This window comes from Bombina bombina, chromosome 11 (genome assembly GCF_027579735.1).
Source record: "Bombina bombina isolate aBomBom1 chromosome 11, aBomBom1.pri, whole genome shotgun sequence".
In the NCBI taxonomy this organism is placed as follows: Eukaryota; Metazoa; Chordata; class Amphibia; order Anura; family Bombinatoridae; genus Bombina; species Bombina bombina.
Genome location: NC_069509.1, coordinates 135441950 through 135466695, shown reverse-complemented (window position 1 = coordinate 135466695; position 24746 = coordinate 135441950). Strand labels below are relative to the sequence as shown.

The 24746-nt window shown below is 38.2% G+C and overlaps 1 protein-coding gene across 1 annotated transcript in view; it reads left to right on the top strand.

The window, feature by feature from the left end:
• Positions 1-24746, top strand: part of COG7 (component of oligomeric golgi complex 7) — a 336481-nt gene that overhangs the window by 5415 nt on the left and 306320 nt on the right. Inside the window, exons 4-5 of the mRNA XM_053694578.1 lie at positions 13586-13702; positions 13914-14082. Of these exons, the coding sequence (XP_053550553.1) occupies positions 13586-13702; positions 13914-14082 (286 nt within the window). The remainder of the gene's footprint in view (positions 1-13585; positions 13703-13913; positions 14083-24746) is intronic.

Sequence of the window (24746 nt, the reverse complement as noted above, 5' to 3'; positions counted from 1 at the left end):
TTTTTATTTATTTTATTCCAAGAACAACAAACAAAATAACAAATATTGAAAAAGGAAAATACAAATTACATAGTAATTATATAGTTAATTCAACTGATAATAGTAAACTTGCAATATTGTTCTATATAACACTCCATCTGTCGACCCCCCTATTGCTCCTTGTAATATTTATTTTATATATATATATATATATATATATATATATATATATATATATATATATATATATATATATATATCAAAATAACAAGAGTATTGCATTGAGCAATGATACTTTTTTTATTGGACTAACTATACATTTATAAGTTGACAAGCTTTCGGAAGAGTTCCTTCCTTTATCAAGTCTGAAGCAATACTGACCAATTCAATGGAATTTACAGATTATATCTTAAAACACAGAATAGCTAAGAAGACAGTGCAGGGAGAGGAGGAGGTGTCGTAAAAATCATGAGGGGGGCTTAGGTAACAGGCAGACAGTGTCCAGTGTAGGAGAACAGACAGGGGAAATATATAGCTATACATAGAGCATATACTGACATAAAGTTATATATCAACATTGAATCAATATCTATAAAGATGTGAAATTTTATATACAGGGGGAGTACAAAAGTTAAAAAAAAAAAAAAGGACAAAAGTGTGGACATAGGCTTACCTGTGTACCTATGTATAAAGAATGTGGAATATACAATGTAATTGACTAAATGAAAGTATATTACAAAAAATTTTGATAATGTGTTAAGAATCCAGAGTCCACATTTAGTCCAGAATTAAACAGGTTGAAGTGCATTATCATTTTCATTTCAAAGGTTTTTCTTTCCATGGTGTTTTTGAAGTTGCCTCTGAGAATTTTGATTTTGAGGTTTTGGATGGAGTGGTCAGGTTGGGTGAAATGGTGACCAACAGGGGTGCAGTATTTTGTTTCACAGTGGTTTTTGATTGAGTGTCTGTGTAAGTTCATTCGAAGGTGCAGTTTTTGGCTTGTTTCTCCAATATAGCATCCCATTTCACATGCAGTGCAATGTATCATGTATACCACATTTGCAGATATACATGAATATGCCCCTTTAATGTTATAAGATTTATTATTGTGGTTTGCTGTGCTGCTTTCACAAACGTGTTGACACAGTTTGCAGCGAGCTTTATAGCAGCACTTGGTTCCATTCTGAGTGTTCTTTTTCTCAAGGGGTAGCTTAATATGTACCAATTTCTGTTTTAGGTTAGGTGGTTGTCTGTATGCCAGGATTGGGGATTTTGGAAAGATTTTTTTGAGTGTGGGATCCTCTAAGAGTAGTGGCTGTAAGTCTTTTATGATTTTTCGTATCCCTTCCACAGCAGGGTTGTATTTGACTACTAGTGGGATACGTGATATGTTTTTCTTCTCCCTGCATTGTAGTAAGTGTTCACGTGGAGTATTGAGGGCAGAGTTAATTTTTTTATTTATAATCCTTGTTTTGTATCCTTTTTCTCTGAATGATTGGGACAGTGTGATGAGGTGTTTGTCACGGTCCTTGGTATCTGAGCAAATTCTGTGGTATCTTGTAGCCTGACTGTAGATTATGGATTTTTTAATGTGATTGGGGTGGGAGCTGGAGCTGTGGAGGTAGCTGCATCTATCTGTTGGTTTCCTGTATACAGATGAGTGCAGTTTGCCATTTGTGATGGATATTGTTGTATCCAGGAAGCTTACACAGTCTCTAGAAAAGTTCATTTTAAGCTTGATTGATGCATGAAATAGATTAAATGATTTATGAAAATGTTCAAGGTTTTTTTCTCCTTCTGTCCATATGATGAAAATATCATCGATGTAGCGAAAGTATTTGAAGGGTTTGTGAGGGTGAGTGGCTAGGAATCTCTGCTCTAAGTCAGCCATGAAGAGGTTTGCGTACTGTGGTGCCATTTTGGTGCCCATGGCTGTTCCCATGGTTTGTAAGTAGATGGAGTGGTTGAAGATGAAATAATTGTGAGTAAGTATAAATTCTGTAAGTTTACTGACTGTAGAAGCACTATATGTCTGGTTAGGGCTGTTGGAGGAAAGAAAGTTTAAGCAGGCATCAATACCATCTTTATGTGGAATATTGCTGTACAGGGATTCCACATCCATTGTCACAAGTATAGTATCCTCTGGCAATTCTGTTATCTGGCTGATTTTGTTAAGAAAATCAGTGGTGTCTTTTATAAAGCTAGTGGTGTTAATAACTAAGGGCTTAAGAATATTCTCCACTAGGCCCGATAGTTGCTCAGTCAGAGTGTCCATGCCTGTTATTATTGGTCTTCCTGGGTTCCCTGGTTTGTGGATTTTTGGGAGCATGTAGAATGTCCCTATGCTAGGGTTAGAGGGCACCAGTTTGTCCAGTTTATGTTGCGTGTGTTTAGGGAATGTTTTAATTATTTTTCGAAGTTGCAAAGTGTATTCCTGGGTGGGGTCCTTTTCCAGTTTTTTGTAATAAGTTTGATCTGATAATTGTCTATTTCCCTCTGTGATGTAGTCCTGTGTATTCATGATCACCACTGCTCCTCCCTTGTCCGCAGGCTTAATGGTAATATTTTCATTATTTCTTAAGTTTTTTATAGCGTTTTTTTCTAAGTGTGAGAGGTTATACATTATTCTTTTCTGCTGTGTGTTGAGCAGAGATGCAGTTCTCAACCGGAAGCTTTCAATATAGCTGTCCAATTTTGTGTTGCGTCCTGCTGCAGGTGTGAAGATTGTGTATAACCTCTCACACTTAGAAAAAAACGCTATAAAAAACTTAAGAAATAATGAAAACATTACCATTAAGCCTGCGGACAAGGGAGGAGCAGTGGTGATCATGAATACACAGGACTACATCACAGAGGGAAATAGACAATTATCAGATCAAACTTATTACAAAAAACTGGAAAAGGACCCCACCCAGGAATACACTTTGCAACTTCGAAAAATAATTAAAACATTCCCTAAACACACGCAACATAAACTGGACAAACTGGTGCCCTCTAACCCTAGCATAGGGACATTCTACATGCTCCCAAAAATCCACAAACCAGGGAACCCAGGAAGACCAATAATAACAGGCATGGACACTCTGACTGAGCAACTATCGGGCCTAGTGGAGAATATTCTTAAGCCCTTAGTTATTAACACCACTAGCTTTATAAAAGACACCACTGATTTTCTTAACAAAATCAGCCAGATAACAGAATTGCCAGAGGATACTATACTTGTGATAATGGATGTGGAATCCCTGTACAGCAATATTCCACATAAAGATGGTATTGATGCCTGCTTAAACTTTCTTTCCTCCAACAGCCCTAACCAGACATATAGTGCTTCTACAGTCAGTAAACTTACAGAATTTATACTTACTCACAATTATTTCATCTTCAACCACTCCATCTACTTACAAACCATGGGAACAGCCATGGGCACCAAAATGGCACCACAGTACGCAAACCTCTTCATGGCTGACTTAGAGCAGAGATTCCTAGCCACTCACCCTCACAAACCCTTCAAATACTTTCGCTACATCGATGATATTTTCATCATATGGACAGAAGGAGAAAAAAACCTTGAACATTTTCATAAATCATTTAATCTATTTCATGCATCAATCAAGCTTAAAATGAACTTTTCTAGAGACTGTGTAAGCTTCCTGGATACAACAATATCCATCACAAATGGCAAACTGCACTCATCTGTATACAGGAAACCAACAGATAGATGCAGCTACCTCCACAGCTCCAGCTCCCACCCCAATCACATTAAAAAATCCATAATCTACAGTCAGGCTACAAGATACCACAGAATTTGCTCAGATACCAAGGACCGTGACAAACACCTCATCACACTGTCCCAATCATTCAGAGAAAAAGGATACAAAACAAGGATTATAAATAAAAAAATTAACTCTGCCCTCAATACTCCACGTGAACACTTACTACAATGCAGGGAGAAGAAAAACATATCACGTATCCCACTAGTAGTCAAATACAACCCTGCTGTGGAAGGGATACGAAAAATCATAAAAGACTTACAGCCACTACTCTTAGAGGATCCCACACTCAAAAAAATCTTTCCAAAATCCCCAATCCTGGCATACAGACAACCACCTAACCTAAAACAGAAATTGGTACATATTAAGCTACCCCTTGAGAAAAAGAACACTCAGAATGGAACCAAGTGCTGCTATAAAGCACTCTGCAAACTGTGTCAACACGTTTGTGAAAGCAGCACAGCAAACCACAATAATAAATCTTATAACATTAAAGGGGCATATTCATGTATATCTGCAAATGTGGTATACATGATACATTGCACTGCATGTGAAATGGGATGCTATATTGGAGAAACAAGCCAAAAACTGCACCTTCGAATGAACTTACACAGACACTCAATCAAAAACCACTGTGAAACAAAATACTGCACCCCTGTTGGTCACCATTTCACCCAACCTGACCACTCCATCCAAAACCTCAAAATCAAAATTCTCAGAGGCAACTTCAAAAACACCATGGAAAGAAAAACCTTTGAAATGGAAATGATAATGCACTTCAACCTGTTTAATTCTGGACTAAATGTGGACTCTGGATTCTTAACACATTATCAAAATTTTTTGTAATATACTTTCATTTAGTCAATTACATTGTATATTCCACATTCTTTATACATAGGTACACAGGTAAGCCTATGTCCACACTTTTGTCCTTTTTTTTTTTTTTTTTTTAACTTTTGTACTCCCCCTGTATATACAATTTCACATCTTTATAGATATTGATTCAATGTTGATATATAACTTTATGTCAGTATATGCTCTATGTATAGCTATATATTTCCCCTGTCTGTTCTCCTACACTGGACACTGTCTGCCTGTTACCTAAGCCCCCCTCATGATTTTTACGACACCTCCTCCTCTCCCTGCACTTTCTGTCTTCTTAGCTATTCTGTGTTTTAAGATATAATCTGTAAATTCCATTGAATTGGTCAGTATTGCTTCAGACTTGATAAAGGAAGGAACTCTTCCGAAAGCTTGTCAACTTATAAATGTATAGTTAGTCCAATAAAAAAAGTATCATTGCTCAATGCAATACTCTTGTTATTTTGATATCTAAATCTCTGGACTAACATGGCTACTGCAATCAACGTGTATATATATATATATATATATATATATATATATATATATACTGTATGTATGTGTATGTATGTATATATGTGTGTGTGTATATATATATATATATATATATATATATATATGTATATGTGTATATATATGTATGTGTATATATATATATATACTGTATGTATGTATGTATGTATATATGTGTGTATATATATATATACTGTATGTATGTATATGTGTATATATGTATGTATGTATATATATATACTGTATGTATGTATGTATGTATATATGTGTGTGTGTGTGTATATATATATATATATATATATATATATATATATATATATATATATATATATATATATATATATATATATATATATATATATACACAGGTATACCCCACTCATACAGCGGGTTAGGGACCGGAGCTCCGCTGTAAAGTGAAAACCGCCTTAAAGTGAAACAAGGCAGTTTTTGATTTCTTTTCAGTGTTTAAAATCTTAAAAACATGTTTGAACTAACATATATTAGGAGTGCATTAGTGCTACATTTAGTTTAACACTCACACAGCACAGTATTCAATAAATACTGTACCTGTAAATAGTGACAATTACTGTAGTAAAATTTGCCAGACTATAGCACTGAGACACAGATTGCACTGTAAAGCTGTAAACAGAGTGAACTAAGCATAGCAAAATGGTGCCAGTCACTTTTCTCGCAATCTCACAATGATTTACAGCACTGTTTCAAAATCCTTGGAGGTTGAACTTCAGCTCCACAAAGCGCTGTATTAGCGAATCGCTGTAAAGTGAAGCGCTGTAAAGTGAGGTATACCTGTATATATATATATATACTGTATGTATGTATATGTGTATATATATATATACTGTATGTATGTATGTATATATATGTGTGTGTATATATATATATATATATATATATATATATATATATATATATATATATATATATATATATATATATATATATATATATATATATATATATATATATATATATATATATATATAGTGAAGATTGGAGTAGCCATGTTAGTCCAGTAGATAAGATGCTCAAAAAACAAAGTATTGCAGTATGCAGTGATACCTTTTTTTATTGGACTAACATAATATTTCAAAGACAAGCTTTCGAGAGTTTTCCTCTCTTCATCAGGTCTGAAGCAATACTGATCAATCTGATATAGCTACACATCACATACAACAAATGGAAGGCAGGGAGGGGGATGAGAGGGGTGTCATAAAAAGCAAAGGATGTGTCTGAAGGAGAAAATAGCTGAGAATAGCCAGAAAGAATAAATAAACAGAGGAGAGTAAATAGGCAAGATGAGAGGGAAAACCAATATAGGACAAAAAGATGAGAGATTATAGAAAGTTATGGTAGTGTGTGAGAAAGCCAGAGTCTACATTAAAGGGACATGAAACCCATTTCTCCAACATAGGTGTGTCCGGTCCACGGCGTCATCCTTACTTGTGGGATATTCTCTTCCCCAACAGGAAATGGCAAAGAGCCCAGCAAAGCTGGTCATATGATCCCTCCTAGGCTCCGCCTACCCCAGTCATTCTCTTTGCCGTTGCACAGGCAACATCTCCACGGAGATGGCTAAGAGTTTTTTGGTGTTTAAATGTAGTTTTTATTCTTCAATCAAGTGTTTGTTATTTTAAAATAGTGCTGGTATGTACTATTTACTCTGAAACAGAAAAGAGAAGAAGATTTCTGTTTGTAAGAGGAAGATGATTTTAGCAAACGTTACTAAAATCGATTGCTGTTTCCACACAGGTCTGTTGAGATGAAGTAACTTCAGTTGGGGGAAGCAGTTGGCAGACTTTTCTGCCTGAGGTATGACTGGCCACATTTCTAACACGACGTGGTAATGCTGGAAGGCTGTCATTTTCCCTATGGGGACCGGTAAGCCATTTTCTTAGATTAAGTAAAAGAATAAAGGCTTTATAAGGGCTTAAAAAACTGGTAGACATTTTTCTGGGCTAAAACGATTACTTTGCTAAGCATATTTGACAGATTATAGCTCTTTATAGTTATTATAATCTTGGGGATTGTTGTTTAAAAAACGGCAGGCACTGTATGGACACCTTTTTCAGATGGGGGCCTTCTCTAGTCATAGGCAGAGCCTCATTTTCGCGCCACTAATGCGCAGTTGTTTTTGGAAGGCAAGGCATGCAGATGCATGTGTGAGGAGCTAAGATCCACTGAAAAAGCTTATAGAAGGCGTCATTTGGTATCGTATTCCCCTCTGGGCTTGGTTGGGTCTCAGCAAAGCAGATTCCTGGGACTGTATAGGGGTTAAATGTAAAAACGGCTCCGGTTCCGTTATTTTAAGGGTTAAAGCTTTCAAATTTGGTGTGCAATACTTTTAAGGCTTTAAGACACTGTGGTGAAATTTTGGTGAATTTTGAACAATTGCTTCATACTTTTTCGCATATTCAGTAATAAAGTGTGTTCTGTTTAAAATTTAAAGTGACAGTAACGGTTTTATTTTAAAACGTTTTTTGTGCTTTGTTGCCAAGTTTAAGCCTGTTTAACATGTCTGAACCATCAGATAAACAATGTTCTATATGTATGAAAGCTAATGTGTCTCCCCATTTAAATATATGTGATAATTGTGACATGGTGTCCAAACAAAGTAGGGACAATGATGCCACAGATAATAATAGTGCCCAAGATGATTCTTCAGATGAGGGGAGTAAGCATGGTACTGCATCACCCCCTTCTGTGTCTACACCAGTTTTGCCCACACAAGAGGCCCCTAGTACATCTAGTGCGCCAATACTTATTACTATGCAACAATTAACGGCTGTTATGGATAATTCTATTGCAAATATTTTATCTAAAATGCCTACTTATCAAAGAAAGCGCGATTGCTCTGTTTTAAACACTGAAGAGCAAGAGGACGCTGATGATAACGTTTCTGACATACCCTCACACCAATCTGAAGGGGCCAGGAGGGAGGTTTTGTCTGAGGGAGAAATTTCAGATTCAGGAAAAATTTCTCAACAAGCTGAACCTGATGTTGTAACATTTAAATTTAAATTAGAACATCTCCGCGCACTGCTTAAGGAGGTATTATCTACTCTGGATGATTGTGACAATTTGGTCATTCCAGAGAAATTATGTAAGATGGACAAGTTCCTAGAGGTTCCGGTGCCCCCCGATGTTTTTCCTATACCCAAGCGGGTGGCGGACATAGTAAACAAGGAATGGGAAAGGCCCGGCATACCTTTTGTTCCTCCCCCTATATTTAAGAAATTATTTCCTATAGTCGACCCCAGAAAGGACTTATGGCAGACAGTCCCTAAGGTCGAGGGGGCGGTCTCTACTCTAAACAAACGCACTACTATTCCCATAGAAGATAGTTGTGCTTTTAAAGATCCTATGGATAAAAAATTAGAGGGTTTGCTTAAAAAGATGTTTGTTCAGCAAGGTTACCTTCTTCAACCAATTTCATGCATTGTTCCTGTCACTACAGCAGCGTGTTTCTGGTTCGAAGAACTAGAAAAGTCGCTCAATAAAGAATCTTCGTATGAGGAGGTTATGTACAGAGTTCATGCACTTAAATTGGCTAACTCTTTTATTCTAGATGCCGCTTTGCAATTAGCGAGATTAGCGGCGAAAAATTCAGGATTTGCTATCGTGGCGCGCAGAGCGCTCTGGCTAAAGTCTTGGTCAGCGGATGTGTCTTCCAAGACAAAATTGCTTAACATCCCTTTCAAGGGCAAAACACTGTTTGGTCCTGATTTGAAAGAGATTATTTCAGACATCACCGGAGGAAAGGGCCACGCCCTTCCTCAGGATAGGTCTTTTAAGGCTAGAAATAAGCCTAATTTTCGTCCCTTTCGCAGAAACGGACCAGCCTCTACTTCTACATCCTCTAAGCAAGAGGGTAATACTTCTCAACCCAAACCAGCCTGGAGACCGATGCAAGGCTGGAACAAGGGTAAGCAGGCCAAGAAGCCTGCCACTGCTACCAAAACAGCATGAAGGGATGGCCCCCGATGCGGGACCGGATCTGGTGGGGGGCAGACTTTCTCTCTTTGCTCAGGCCTGGGCAAGAGATGTTCAGGATCCTTGGGCACTAGAAATAGTTTCTCAAGGTTATCTCCTGGAATTCAAGGAACTACCCCCAAGGGGAAGGTTCCACAGGTCTCAATTATCTTCAAACCAAATAAAAAGACAGGCATTCTTACATTGTGTAGAAGACCTGTTAAAGATGGGAGTAATTCATCCAGTTCCAATAAGAGAACAAGGGATGGGGTTTTACTCCAACCTGTTCATAGTTCCCAAAGAAGAGGGAACATTCAGACCAATTCTAGATCTCAAGATCCTAAACAAATTTCTCAGGGTTCCATCGTTCAAAATGGAAACCATTCGAACGATCCTTCCTACCATCCAGGAAGGTCAATTTATGACCACGGTGGATTTAAAGGATGCGTACCTCCATATTCCTATCCACAAGGAACATCATCAGTTCCTAAGGTTCGCTTTTCTGGACAAGCATTACCAGTTTGTGGCACTTCCATTCGGATTAGCCACTGCTCCGAGAATTTTCACAAAGGTACTAGGGTCCCTTCTAGCGGTTCTAAGACCAAGGGGCATTGCAGTAGTACCGTACTTGGACGACATCCTGATTCAAGCGTCGTCTCTGTCAAAAGCAAAGGCTCATACGGACATCGTCCTAGCCTTTCTCAGATCTCACGGATGGAAAGTGAACATAGAAAAAAGTTCTCTTTCCCCGTCAACAAGAGTTCCCTTCTTGGGAACAATAATAGACTCCTTAGAAATGAGGATTTTTCTGACAGAGGTCAGAAAATCAAAACTTCTAAGCTCTTGTCAAGTTCTTCATTCTGTTCTTCGTCCTTCCATAGCGCAGTGCATGGAAGTAATAGGATTGATGGTTGCAGCAATGGACATAGTTCCTTTTGCACGAATTCATCTAAGACCATTACAACTGTGCATGCTCAGACAGTGGAATGGGGATTATACAGACTTGTCTCCGACGATTCGAGTAGATCAAAGGACCAGAGATTCACTCCGTTGGTGGCTAATCCTGGACAACCTGTCACAGGGAATGAGCTTCCGCAGACCAGAGTGGGTCATTGTCACGACCGACGCCAGTCTGGTGGGCTGGGGCGCGGTCTGGGAACCCCTGAAAGCTCAGGGTCTATGGTCTCGGGAAGAATCTCTTCTCCCGATAAACATTCTGGAACTGAGAGCGATATTCAATGCTCTCAAAGCTTGGCCTCATCTAGCAAAGGCCAAATTCATAAGGTTTCAATCAGACAACATGACGACAGTTGCATATATCAACCATCAGGGGGGAACAAGGAGTTCCCTGGCGATGGAGGAAGTGACCAAGATAATTCAATGGGCGGAGGATCACTCCTGCCACTTGTCTGCAATCCACATCCCAGGAGTGGAAAATTGGGAAGCGGATTTTCTGAGTCGTCAGACATTCCATCCGGGGGAGTGGGAACTCCACCCGGAAATCTTTGCCCAAATAACTCAATTATGGGGCATTCCAGACATGGATCTGATGGCGTCTCGTCAGAACTTCAAGGTTCCTTGTTACGGGTCCAGATCCAGGGATCCCAAGGCGACTCTAGTAGATGCACTAGTAGCACCTTGGACCTTCAACCTAGCTTATGTTTTCCCACCGTTTCCTCTCATTCCCAGGCTGGTAGCCAGGATCAACCAGGAGAGGGCTTCGGTGATCTTGATAGCTCCTGCGTGGCCACGCAGGACTTGGTATGCAGACCTGGTGAATATGTCATCGGCTCCACCATGGAAGCTACCTTTGAGACAGGACCTTCTTGTTCAAGGTCCATTCGAACATCCGAATCTGGTTTCTCTCCAACTGACTGCTTGGAGATTGAACGCTTGATTTTATCAAAGCGTGGGTTTTCAGATTCTGTAATAGATACTCTGATTCAGGCTAGAAAGCCTGTAACTAGAAAAATTTACCATAAGATATGGAAAAAATATATCTATTGGTGTGAATCTAAAGGATTCCCATGGAACAAGATAAAAATTCCTAGGATTTTATCCTTTCTACAAGAGGGCTTGGAGAAGGGATTATCTGCAAGTTCTCTGAAGGGACAGATTTCTGCGTTATCTGTTTTACTTCACAAAAGGCTGGCAGCTGTGCCAGACGTTCAAGCGTTTGTTCAGGCTCTGGTTAGAATCAAGCCTGTTTACAGACCCTTGACTCCTCCCTGGAGTCTTAATCTAGTTCTTTCAGTTCTTCAAGGGGTTCCGTTTGAACCCTTACATTCCGTAGATATTAAGTTATTATCTTGGAAAGTTTTGTTTTTGGTTGCAATTTCTTCTGCTAGAAGAGTTTCTGAGTTATCTGCTCTGCAGTGTTCTCCGCCCTATCTGGTGTTCCATGCAGATAAGGTGGTTTTGCGTACTAAGCCTGGTTTTCTTCCGAAAGTTGTTTCCAACAAAAATATTAACCAGGAGATAGTTGTACCTTCTTTGTGCCCGAATCCAGTTTCAAAGAAGGAACGTTTGTTACACAATTTGGACGTAGTCCGTGCTCTAAAATTCTATTTAGAGGCCACTAAAGATTTCAGACAAACTTCTTCTTTGTTTGTTGTTTATTCTGGTAAAAGGAGAGGTCAAAAAGCAACTTCTACCTCTCTTTCCTTTTGGCTTAAAAGCATTATCCGTTTGGCTTATGAGACTGCCGGACGGCAGCCTCCTGAAAGAATCACAGCTCACTCCACTAGGGCTGTGGCTTCCACATGGGCCTTCAAGAACGAGGCTTCTGTTGACCAGATATGTAAGGCAGCGACTTGGTCTTCACTGCACACTTTTGCCAAATTTTACAAATTTGATACTTTTGCTTCTTCAGAGGCTATTTTTGGGAGAAAGGTTTTGCAAGCCGTGGTGCCTTCCATTTAGGTGACCTGATTTGCTCCCTCCCTTCATCCGTGTCCTAAAGCTTTGGTATTGGTTCCCACAAGTAAGGATGACGCCGTGGACCGGACACACCTATGTTGGAGAAAACAGAATTTATGCTTACCTGATAAATTACTTTCTCCAACGGTGTGTCCGGTCCACGGCCCGCCCTAGTTTTTTTAATCAGGTCTGATGAATTATTTTCTCTAACTACAGTCACCACGGTATCATATGGTTTCTCCTATGCATATTTCCTCCTGTACGTCGGTCGAATGACTGGGGTAGGCGGAGCCTAGGAGGGATCATATGACCAGCTTTGCTGGGCTCTTTGCCATTTCCTGTTGGGGAAGAGAATATCCCACAAGTAAGGATGACGCCGTGGACCGGACACACCGTTGGAGAAAGTAATTTATCAGGTAAGCATAAATTCTGTTTTTTTTCCGTTCATGATATAGAAAGAGCATGCAATTTTAAACAACTTTCTAATTTACTCCTAGTATCTAATTTGTTTTATTCTCTTGATATTCTTTGCTGAAAAGCATATCTAGATAGGCTCAGTAGCTGCTGATTGGTTGCTGCACTTAGAAGCCTCATGTGATTGGCTCCCCCATGTGCATTGCTTTTTCTTCAACTAAGGATATCTAAAATATGAAGCAAAATAAATAATAGAAGTAAATTGGATTGTTGTTTAAATTTGCATTCTCTTTCTGAATCATGAAATAAATTTTTTGGGTTTAGTGTCCCTTTAAGTCATTCATTTCTGGTATTGAAATGTGTGATCATTTTCATCTCAAAAATCTTTCGTTCATGAGAGTCTTTGAAATTCCCTTTAAGAATTTTAATCTTGAGGTTAAGGATAGAGTGACCAGTCTGGGTGAAGTGATGACCAACAGGGGCACAATATTCATTTTCCTTCATTTTCTCCTTCAGACACATTCTCTGCTTTTTATGACACCCCTCTCACCCCTTCCCTCCCTTCCATTTGTTGTATGTGATATGTATCTATATCAGATTGATCAGTATTGCTTCAGACCTGAGGAAGAGAGGAAAACTCTTGAAAGCTTGTCTTTGAAATATTATGTTAGTCCAATATTAAAGGTATCACTGCATACTGCAATACTTTGTTTTTTGAGCATTATATATATATATATATATATATATATATATATATATATATATATATATATATATATATATATATATATATATACTGTATATATATATATATATATATATATATATACATACACACACACACACACACACAGATACATATTTAGAGTTGTATATGTATGTATCTCTATATTAAAGCAATTTGCCTGCCTTTTTTTCTCTCTCTAACACCTGAGACCTCATATCTGTGAGCCCTTATAACTTTTTTTTTATTGTGCAATTAAAAAATAAAATAAAAAACATTCTAGCAATATTCTGCATCTTATATGTAGGTTCATCTTATATGCCAAACAAATCGGTATATCATTTTATTTAAATTTAAAGTTGCCATAAAGGGAAATGTTTTTTTCTTATCCTTATGACTTTTCGTCATCTAGGTTCTGGTAGAGATGGATAAAGTAAAGTCACGTATGCAGTTGGCTGCGGAGTCTCTTCAGGAAGCTGATAAGTGGAGTACACTTAGTGCAGACATAGAAGAAACATTCAAAACCCAGGTGTGTGTTACTCTCTTCTGCATCATTTGAGCTGCTAATATAGAGATAACAGTGTGTGCTTGCTTAAGGAGGCAGAAAAGGATTAGTTTGTTTGCTTTGGGAAAGTTAATTTTAATTTTTTTGATTCTGTGTTTATTAAAGTGTATAAGAGACGCCATCTTTACATTTGGTTTAATATTACCGTAATTGTAAGATTGTTCTATCAATGCAGAATATCACGGCCATCTCAGAGAAGCTGACCAGCATGCAAGTGAGTCTCACAATGCTGGTTGATACTCCGGACTACTCTGAGAAATGTGTATATCTGGAGGCTCTAAAGAATCGACTTGAAGCCATTTGCAGCCCTCAGATTGTGGCAACCTTTAACAGTCAGTCTATAGGTGAGTAACTCAGCACTGGTGCAAAATAGATACTTGCTTAAAGGGACATTTAACACTAAATAAATGGTATATAGATTAATGCAATTAAGAAAAGATTTGCCTGAGAATAACATGTAGATGTATTTTTTAAGTTTCATTACCTGTTTAAATATGGACAAAGTGGGACCCGCACTATAATAAGAAAACCCTTAACGACGTGCGATGTACATGGTACGTCACGGTCATTAAGCGGTTAATTATTAGTTGTTTGACTATTAAAGATATAAATGTAATGGTTTAGTTTCTACAAAATTATGGGCATTGCCATGTTGGAACCTAGGTTTCTCCTTATCTCTCTCTTGCTGAGGATAACTAAGAGACAAATATAAAACAGGCAAAAAAGGGAGTTTGCAAACAAGGCTGTTTGGAATAAAGGTTTATAACTATCTATCATGAATTCCATGTAGCCTTGTTTGCTCTCTCTTTTTTTACCTGTGTTATTTCATCCCTTATTAACCTTAGAAGAAGAGATGAATACGTGAAAACCTAGGTTTCAACATGGCGTTGAAGATTACGAGAATAGAGAGAACTATCAATTTTCAGGGTTAGATTACAGATAAAATGGTCCAAAGTATATATATTTTTTACTACACATATTTAAACATATTTAATTACAATCTCAAATTGTTTAATGTGCTTAATTTTAGAGCTTAAAATTAAAAACAAAGTTAGATACAATTATACTGAACATTTTACATTGATGTGTGGCAAAAAGCAAATGAAAAATAATCAAGAACTAAATGATATGTTTATATCGGCTAGGGTGGATTTGATTTAAATCAAATTGATTTAAATCGCAATTTAAGTTACTAGTCAGTAAGAACAATTTTAAATTTGATTTAAATCATGGTTTTTATTTTTAGAATAATAACTTTTCAGATTATTTTTCTGGTTATATCAGACCATTACTGATTTGGTTATATATCATTAGATATGCAGAGATAGATCATTGAAATCATTGGAAGGGGAACTATCTCGAGTTTAATAGGTTCATCATTCATATTTGATCAAATTTTCAGCTGTACTTTATTGGAAGGAGAAAAATAATGATTACATTAATAATAAAAATTGAATTAGTTTTATTTAATGCTTCCTCCTCACACTTAGGTCCTTGTGCAAATCTATTCCACTCCAATCCTCTATTCACTGAACTTCATGAAACTTAGTGTGGGTTGATTCTGTGTACATAGATTTGCAGGGAGTAATGGCATTAAAGGGACAGTAAAGTCAAAATTAAATTTTCATGATTCAGAAAGAACATGCAATTTCTAACAATTTTCCAATTTACTTCTCTTATTTAGGGCTAGATTATAATATTTGTGCTCCACTTGTAATACCATCGCACGCAAATGTGTGCTGGTATTTGAGGTCAAGCGCATGGAAGCGTTGGGCTCAATAGAGCGATCTTCCATAGGCTCCAATGGGAGCCTTGTTCTCATGCCGTGAGACACGGCATGAGAACGTAGTGCAGTGAAGGGGGTATGTCGCGTAGCGATGGGCAGCAAATGTAAATATATATGTATATGACTGTACATATATTTATGTGTATATACACATATTAACCCATAAATATATTTGTATATAAGCATATACATATATATTTATAGAAATACCACAGTTCCCATAAATGTAAATGCAATTTTGAGTGCCGTTTTTTTTCTAACAGCCCACAACCGCTCGCTTTAACCCCTAAAAAAGCTTCATGCAGTTTTAAAAAAAATAAAGATGCCACATTTTTTTTTTTTTTTTTTTTTTTTTTTTTTTTTAGAAAATGAAGCTCACACTTTATTTTGGGGGCAATTGTGGCACATTTAGAAAATGTAACCAGAGATCTGATCTCTGGTTAATTTTCAGAGCGCTAATTGTTTTCCCGCGAGCTCACGGTAGCAATAACCAACCACTTGTAATGCTTGGTTATTTCAAGTGCGCCGGTAAACGGACAAATTTACCCAGTTACGGGATGCAATGAATTAACACTCCACTTGTAATCAAGACAATAATTTGCTTTGTTTTTTTGGTATCCATTGTTGAAAAGCATACTTAGTTAGGTTCAGAAGCTGTGCACTACTGTGAGCTAAATTCTTGTCACTGTCTCACCCAATGTGTTCAGCTAGATCCAGTAGAGCATTGCTCTCCTTCAACAAAGGATACCAAGAGACTGAAGCAAATTTGATAATAGAATTAAATCTGAAATCTGAAAATTTTGTGCTCAATCTGAAACCCAAATAGTTGTCGTTTATGATTATGTCTCTTTAAGGTCTATTTTTCAACTCTCTTTGTTTATTTTACATGTTATTTCTGCATACACAGATTCACAGTTTTTAGAACTACAAAACCAACAATATTTGATAATATCTTCAAGATAGAAAAATTGCACCCAAAAATCTGACAGAAACCTCTAAGAGAGCATGATATTGTGAACTGATTTTTGTTTGTTTTGGTAAATTAATTCCATTAAACATTACAGCCATGAATATACAACATCTTGATATATAATTAAAAACTAATCTATATTTTAGGACTCTAGGCCAGTTTGTTGAAGTGCGGAAATATGGGTTGATGAGGGAATAAGCTCCCACTTGTTATGCCAGATCTCTTTCTAGCTCTTCAATCCAAAGGCTTAAAGGGATAGTAAACTCCAAATTAAACTTTCATGATTCAGAAAGGGCATGTAATTTTAAACAACTTTCTAATGTACTTTTATAATCAAATTTGCTTTGTTCTCATGTTATTCTTAGTTGAAAGCTAAACCTAGGTAGGCTCATATGCTAATTTCTAAGCCCTTGAGGCCGCCTCTTATCTGAATGCATTTGACAGTTTTTCACAGCTAGACAGCGCTAGTTCATGTGTTTCATATAAATAACATTGTGCTCATGCACGTGGAGTTAAGAGTCAGCACTAATTGCCTGAAATGCAAGTCTGTCAAAAGAACGCAGATAATGTGGCAGTCTGCAGAAGCTTAGATACAAGTTAATTACAGAGGTAAAAAGTATATTAATATAACAGTGTTTGTTATGCAAAACTTGAGAAATGTAAATATAGGGATTATCTATCTTTTTAAACAATAGCAATTTGGGTGCTTACTATCCCTTTAAAATAACAAGTCTGTATTACTTTAAAGTGTTTTTATATACATATGTAATAAATAACAGCACTCTTGATTAAATCATTATACAAAGGTGATTTGTTAAAGTGAAAGTCAATCCTACCATTGTACAAACGCTAGGATTTACTATTGAAACAAATAAAGGGCACTTATAAAGGGCCCCATGGGAGCCAGATTTACCGCATGGCTATTGGCTAAGAGGTGAAAACGTCACCTCTTAGCAAAGAAATTTGTAAGCCGTGGGCTGCTGTAGCAGCTAAGAATGGCGATCGGTTGAAACAAATAAAGGAGCTTTCTACATGAAGTATCTTATACTTCATGAATGAAAGTCCCCTTTATTTGTTTCAATAGTAAATCCTAGCGTTTGTACAACGCTAGGATTGACTTTCACTAATTATTGTTTAATACTATTAGTTTATCCCGATTCTCTATGATTTTCTTAGATCATAGAGCTTTTGAATTTAAGGGCTAATAAGAACTCTGGGTGAGGGTGTTTATACACTCGGTGCCTTCATTTGCACATTTTGCCATACTAGTCTACTGCACTATCGCCTTTGTGGGAGTTTTTTTATTTTCAACTTTAAAAATGTATCTTTTTCCCAGAAAACACACTATATTGGCATTGTCTAGTGTTAATTTACAAAAGTTGTGGTCAGAAGAAGAAAACATTTTTTCATTGTTTCTGTTTTTAGAGACAGACCAGTGCCACTAATTGCTAAAAAGTCTCTAACTTATCGATGGTGTGAGTCTTAAAGGAACATGATACCCAATTTTTTTATTTCATGATTTAGAAAGAGTATGCAATTTTTAACAACTTTCCAATTTACTTCTGTTATCTAATATGCTTCATTCTCTTGATATCCTTTGTTGAAAGGCATATCTAAATAGGCTCAGTAGCTGCTGATTGGTGGTTGCACATATATGCCTCATGTGATTCGCTCATCCATGTGCATTGCTAATTGTTCAACAAAGGATACCTAAAGAATTAAGCAAATTAGATAATAGAAGTAAATTGGAATGTCATTTAAAATTGTATTCTCTATCTGAATCATGAAATAATTTGTGTTGGGTTTCATATCTCTTGAATGTTCCAAAGTTAAAATTAATTTCAAACTCACTGTACTCCCTGGATCAACAGATAGGTGCTCAAAAGATCCTCACTGTACCTTGGCTTAAAGGGACAGTAAACACCTTGAGATTTTTAAAAAAAAGGTTTAGTTAATAGGACAACTTTGCAGTATATTTTCATTATTTATGTTCCCCCTTATGTAATTTTAGCTCTGAAAATGGGACAGTTTCTGATTCTAAGAGTTTGGAATGTATCCCACTGACTTCTTATGGATTACTCCGCTATATACCTGTCCCTAACTGGCTTTATCAGAAAACAACTGCAAAACAATTCACTGTATACTAACTGTATTATAGTGACTAGCCTTGTTGTCTGCAGACTAAAGCTCTGACTGGCTTCTCCAAATAAGGCAAATGGTGGGAGGAGTTTGGCTACTGAAATATAACTGCAGTAAAAACGATGTTAATTTGTTTCAAAAACATAAAGACATGGCTGATATTCTATAGCAACACACCAGATTACAAGATGTTTACTTTTCCTTCTAAAGGGACATTTTAGTGTAAAAATAAAATGCTATAATCCATTTTAATTTTAAAGTGAATGTAAATTTTGATGCTAAAGTGCCCGGTTTTTAAAACTTTGATTAAAAACAGGGGCACTTTAATTCATCAAAACTTATATTTCACTCCTGTTGTGAAAAAAACTTAGCTTTTAATCTTCACTGCAGCTCCAGCTTCCTCCACCCGTTTCAAAACCTCTTCCTGTGTCTAAAATGAGGCATCCGGCTTCCTCCAATCACAGCGTTGAATCAGACACTGATTCCCCCGGGGGGGAAGCTGTGATTGGAGGATGACCTATCAATCATTCTGACATCAGAAATGGCTTGTGAGACCGGAGGAAGCTGGAGCTGCTGTGAAGATTAACCCCTTAATGACCACAATGTACCCTGTATGTCACTGGTCGTTAAGGGTTTTTTCAGGACATAATAGCACAAGTCTAGCAAGAACACGCTATTAATTCCATCCCTCCAGCAGGCTTTGGGGAATAGAGCAGTCTCAATGCTGGTGGCAAGACCACGCTATAAAACAATCAAGTCTCAAAAAAAGACCAGCGACATACAGGGTACGTCGCTGGTCCTTAAGGGGTTAAAAGGTAAGTTTTTTTTTCACAACAGGAGTGAAATGTAAATTTTGATGAATTAAAGTGGCCCTGTTTTTGATCGAAGTTTTATAAACCTGGCACTTTAGCATCAAAATTTACATTAACTTTAAGCAAATGAATTTCCTTGACTATGTGTTTAATCCCAGCATAGGTGGTTAAATACATATTCTCCTGCTCATGTGCTGTCCAGATAAGGATACAGCTAATGAGCAAAGGAAAAGTAGGCATACATGTGTATGCTCCAGTTAATAGTCATATCCTCATCTAGACCAGAATTAGGGTGTTCCAGGAGTGCAAGTCGAACCTCTCTGAAGAAGTTGAACACATAGTAACAAAATAGGAACGTGTTTAAAAATAAAATGCTCTAAGGAAATAGTTTTATTTCTTTCCTATGGCATGGAGAGTCCACTGCATCATTCCAATTACTAGTGAGATATTCAACTTCTGGCCAGCAGGAGGAGGCAAAGAGCACCCCAGCAAAGCTGTTAAGTGTAACCTCCCTTACCCATAATCCCCAGTCATTCTCTTTGCCTCTGTCAATGAAGGATGTGTGAAGTTGGTATTTGAAGATATTTAATCCTTTTATGGGTACTTTTCCCTGCAAGCAAGGATTAGGGTCTAGCTGTGTCCATGTCAATCTCTTTAGTAAGAGTAGTGGTGGCTTTTAGCAGTTAAAAGGCGACGAGGTTGTCTTTGCTTTACTTTTAACACTTTGCCACCCTTTTTTGTAGAAAGCCAGAGTTGGTTACTCTGTTCTTTCTTTTCCTACAGGTCCATGACAGGGAGTGAAGTACCTGCCACACCTAATAAGCAGCATCTGTCCTGCAGTGGGATCTAAGGTAAGTGCCTTTGCCTTCTAGGTACAGAAGGACAGCAGCTTTTAAGAGGTTAATCTTCATTATCAGATCTTTTTTGAGACATAATAATCCTTATCAGTTAAGGATTCATATTGGGGACAATATTTTTGGCACTTAAAAACCAGTATGAGATTTAGGGAGTTCACTTCGCCAAGGGATGCAAAGGGTTAACGGTAGAGGATAGCCTTTATTAAAAGGACAGTCTACACCAGAATTTTTATTGTTTTAAAAGATAGATAATCCCTTTATTACCCATTCCCCAGTTTTGCATACCAACACAGTTATAATAATATACTTTTAACCTCTGTGATTATCTTGTATCTAAGCCTCTGCAAACTGCCCCTTTTTTCAGCTCTTTTGACAGACTTGCAGTCTAGCCAATCAGTGCCTGCTCCCAGATAACTTCACGTGCACAAGCACAGTGTTATCTATGTAAAATACGTGAACTAACACCCTCTAGTGGCGAAAAACTGTTAAAATGCAATCTGAAAAGAGGTGGCCTTCAAGGTCTAAGAAATTAGCATTTGAACCTCCTAGATTAAGCTTTCAACTAAGAATACCAAGAGAACAAAGCAAAATTGGTGATAAAAGTAAATTGGAAAATTGTTTAAAATTACATGCTCTATCTGAATCATGAAAGTTTATTTTGGCCTAGACTGTCCCTTTATATAGCCAGTCATACATAAATGCTTCTATGTTTAGAGGCTTATACATGATTATTACGCTTGATGGGGCTTATCTGATACTGTAGTTAAAAACGGTTTTATTATTCAGCCGTTTATTTTTATTTTATCTGCAAGTCACTTTTTTTCACGCTCTTTCTCAGATGGTGCAGTTTTTTGTTTGACCCGCTCACGTGACGCCTGCACTTCCACATTATCGGAGCGGAGCCGTTAAGAAGCACAGCTAGAGGCTTCTCGTGTCGGTTTTGTTCATTTTGAAACTACGGTAGAGCTATCATCTATCCGGATCGTTTATCTAGATGAGTGGATCACTGCAAGAGAGTTCCGTTTTCCTTTTACTAGTGGGGGTGTTTTCTGGCTGGTAGGAGCCTCAGGCAATCTGAGGTTGTTTTAATTTTTTTTATACTATAGACAATCTATATTTGTTCCTAATTTTGGTGTTTAAATTTGATATTTAACCTTGATAATTAATTTTGATATTTCAAATTTCTTTATTTTATTTTTCATCTAAATTGTCATTGCTAGTGGGACCTGTTCTACTATAGCTATGGACTAGAGGCCCAAATTGTCCTGCCTATGCAATTTTGCTCCTTGTGTTTAGCTAAAACTTATAAAATTTAAGGACAAGTTACTCCCTTCTGAGCCAAGTGTCTCTTAGGTCAATACTGTGCGTGACATGCCTCAGTTTTCTCCTCAAACGTCCCAAGCCTTAATTGTTTCTCATACTGTGGCTTCTGTGTCCTCTCATCCACCTGGGGGTGTTTATTTTCCTGTGGATTTTACTGCTCAGATTACTTCTGCAGTATCAGCGGCTTTGTCAGCTTTCCCTGCCTCGGGTAAGCGTAAGAGAAAATCTAAACATTTGCCTGACAGTAAGACATTTAACCCCGCTAAGTCTGCATTAGTCAATCTTTCTCATTTGTCTGATGAGGAAAATACTTCAGTAGCTTCTGAAGGTGAAATCTCAGACTCTGACACTTTAGCAGAAAAATCTTCAGAATCTGAAGAGGTAAATTTTAGATTTGAGCTTGAACACCTCCGGTTACTACTGAAGGAGGTTTTAGCTACTTTGGACGACTCTTAACCTTTGATTGCTGTCAACCGCACAAAGTCTTCTAAACTGGATAGAGTTTATGATTCTCTATCTTCTGTGGAGGTTTCTCCTGTTCCAAGAAAGATGTCTGAAATTATAGCTCAGGAATGGGATAAACCAGGGGTTCCTTTTTCCACTTCCCCTGTTTTTAAAAAGATGTTTCCTGTTGCTGGCTCTATTCGTGACTCATGGCGCACTGTGCCTAAAGTAGAAGGAGCTATTTCTACTCTTGCTAAGAAACCTACCATTCCTATAGAGGATAGTTGCTCTTTTAAGGATCCAATGGATAAGAAGCTAGAGGCTTACTTAAAAAAAGATGTACATCCATCAAGGATTACAGTGGCAACCTGCAGCGAGTATTGCCACGGTTGCGGGAGCAGCATCTTATTGGTGTGATGCCTTGTTTGATCTTATTTCAGAGGAAACTACATTTGAGGAGATCCAAGATAGGATCAAAGCTCTCAACCTGGCCAATAACTTTATCTGTGATGCCAACATGCAGAGAATTAGACTGGAAGCTAAGATGTCTAGCTTCACTGTGCTAGCCCGCAGAGCTCTGTGGTTAAAATCTTGGTCGGCTGATGTTTCTTCAAAGGCCAAGCTTTTGGCTTTTCCTTATAAGGGTAAAACTCTGTTTGGACCTGGTCTTGCGGAATTCATTTCTTGAAATTATGGGTGGAAAGGGATCTTTCCTACCTCAGGACAAGAAGAATAGGGGTCGGCAGACTTCTAATTTTCATTCCTTTCACAACTTTAAGGGACAGAAGTCCTCCTCTTCCAAACAAGACCGAATGTTCGGGGAACCCTATTGGCAGTGATCGGATCCCAGGGAATTGCTGTGGCGCCTTATCTAGACGACATCTTGGTTCAGGCGTCATCTTTTCAACTAGCAAAATCTCACGCAGCAATGTTGTCTTTTCTACGTTTCCACAGGTGGAAGGTGAATCTGGAAAAGAGTTCTCTAGTTCCATCTACAAGTGTTTCCTAGGGACAATCATAGATTCCCTGACCATGAAGATTTTCGTGACGGAGGTCAGAAAATCCAAACTTCTTGCTTCCTGCCTTTCCCTCCAGTCTGCTTTTCCTCCATTAATGGCTGTATGCATGGAAGTGATTGGTCTGATGGTGGCTTCCATTGACATCATTCCTTTTGCTCGGTTCCATCTGCGATCACTGCAGCTTTGCATGCTTCGTCAATGGAACGGAGACCATTCAGATTTATTGCAGAGGACAAATCTGGACCCCATAACAAGAGACTCTCTCTCGTGGTGGATTTCACAGGAACATCTGTCTTGGGGCACTTACTTCCTGAGACCTTCCTGGGTGATTGTGACTACGGACGCCCGCCTGTCAGGCTGGGGAGCTGTTTGGGGTTCTCTGAAGGCTCAGGGCCTGTGGTCTCGGGAGGAGTCTTCTCTTCCCATAAACATCTTGGAGTTGAGAGCAAACTTCAATGCCCTTTTAGCGTTGCCTTAATTATCTTTAGTCCGGTTTATCAGATTCCAGTTGGACAACATCACCTCAGTGGCTTACATCAACCACCAGGGAGGAACTCAGAGTTCCTTGGCCATGAAGGAGGTGACTCGCATTCTGCAGTGGGCGGAAGCTCACGACTGTCTCCTATCGGCCATTCACATTCCAGGAGTGGACAATTGGAAGGCAGACTTTCTGTGCAGACAGTCCTTTCATCCCGGGGAGTGGGCTCTTCATCTGGAAGTGTTCTCTCAGATAATCCTCAGGTGGGGGGTTCCAGAGTTGGATCTGATGGCGTCTCGCCAAAATGCAAAGGTTCCAAAGTATGGTTGACGGTCAAGAGAGCCTCAGGCCGTTCTGATAGATGCTCTAGCGGTTCCTTAGATGTTCTCTCTGGCATAGCTGTTTCCTCTGTTTTGCTCTCCTTCCACGAGACCTTGCTCTTATCAAACAGGAGAGAGCATCGGTAATCCTAATAGCTCCTGCATGGCCTCGCAGGCTATGGTTCACGGATCTAGTAAGGATGTCATCTCTACCGGGACCTTCTAATTCAGGGTCCTTTCCTCCATCCAAACCTGGATTCTCTGAAGCTGACTGCTTGGAGATTGAACGCCTAGTTCTGTCGAGACGTGGTTTTTCTGAAGCAGTCATTGATATTATGCTTCAGGCTCGCAAACCTTTCACTCGCAAGATTTACCATAAGGTATAGCATAAATATATTTATTAGTGCGAATCTAAGGGTTTCTCCTGGAGCCGAGTGAGGATTCCCCGTATTTTAACTTTTCTTCAGGATGGCCTGGAGAAAGGTTTGTCAGTCAGTACTCTGAAGGGTCAGATTTCTTCATTATCTATCCTTTTGCACAAACGTTTTGCAGACTTACCAGATTTTCAAGCTTTTGTACAGGCCCTGGTTAGAATCAGGCCTGTGTTTAAACCTGTTGCTCCTCCTTGGAGCCTTAATCTAGTTCTTAAAGTTTTGCACTAAACTCTGTTTGAGCCGATGCATGTTGTTGATATAAAATTGTTATCTTGGAAGGTTTTGTTTCTCCTTGCTATTTCTTCCGCTCTCAGAGTTTCTGAGCTTTCAGCTCTGCAGTGTGATTCCCTGTACCTTATTTTTCATACAGATAAGGCGGTCCTTTGTACTAAATTGGGGTTTCTCCCTAAGGTGGTATCGGATCGA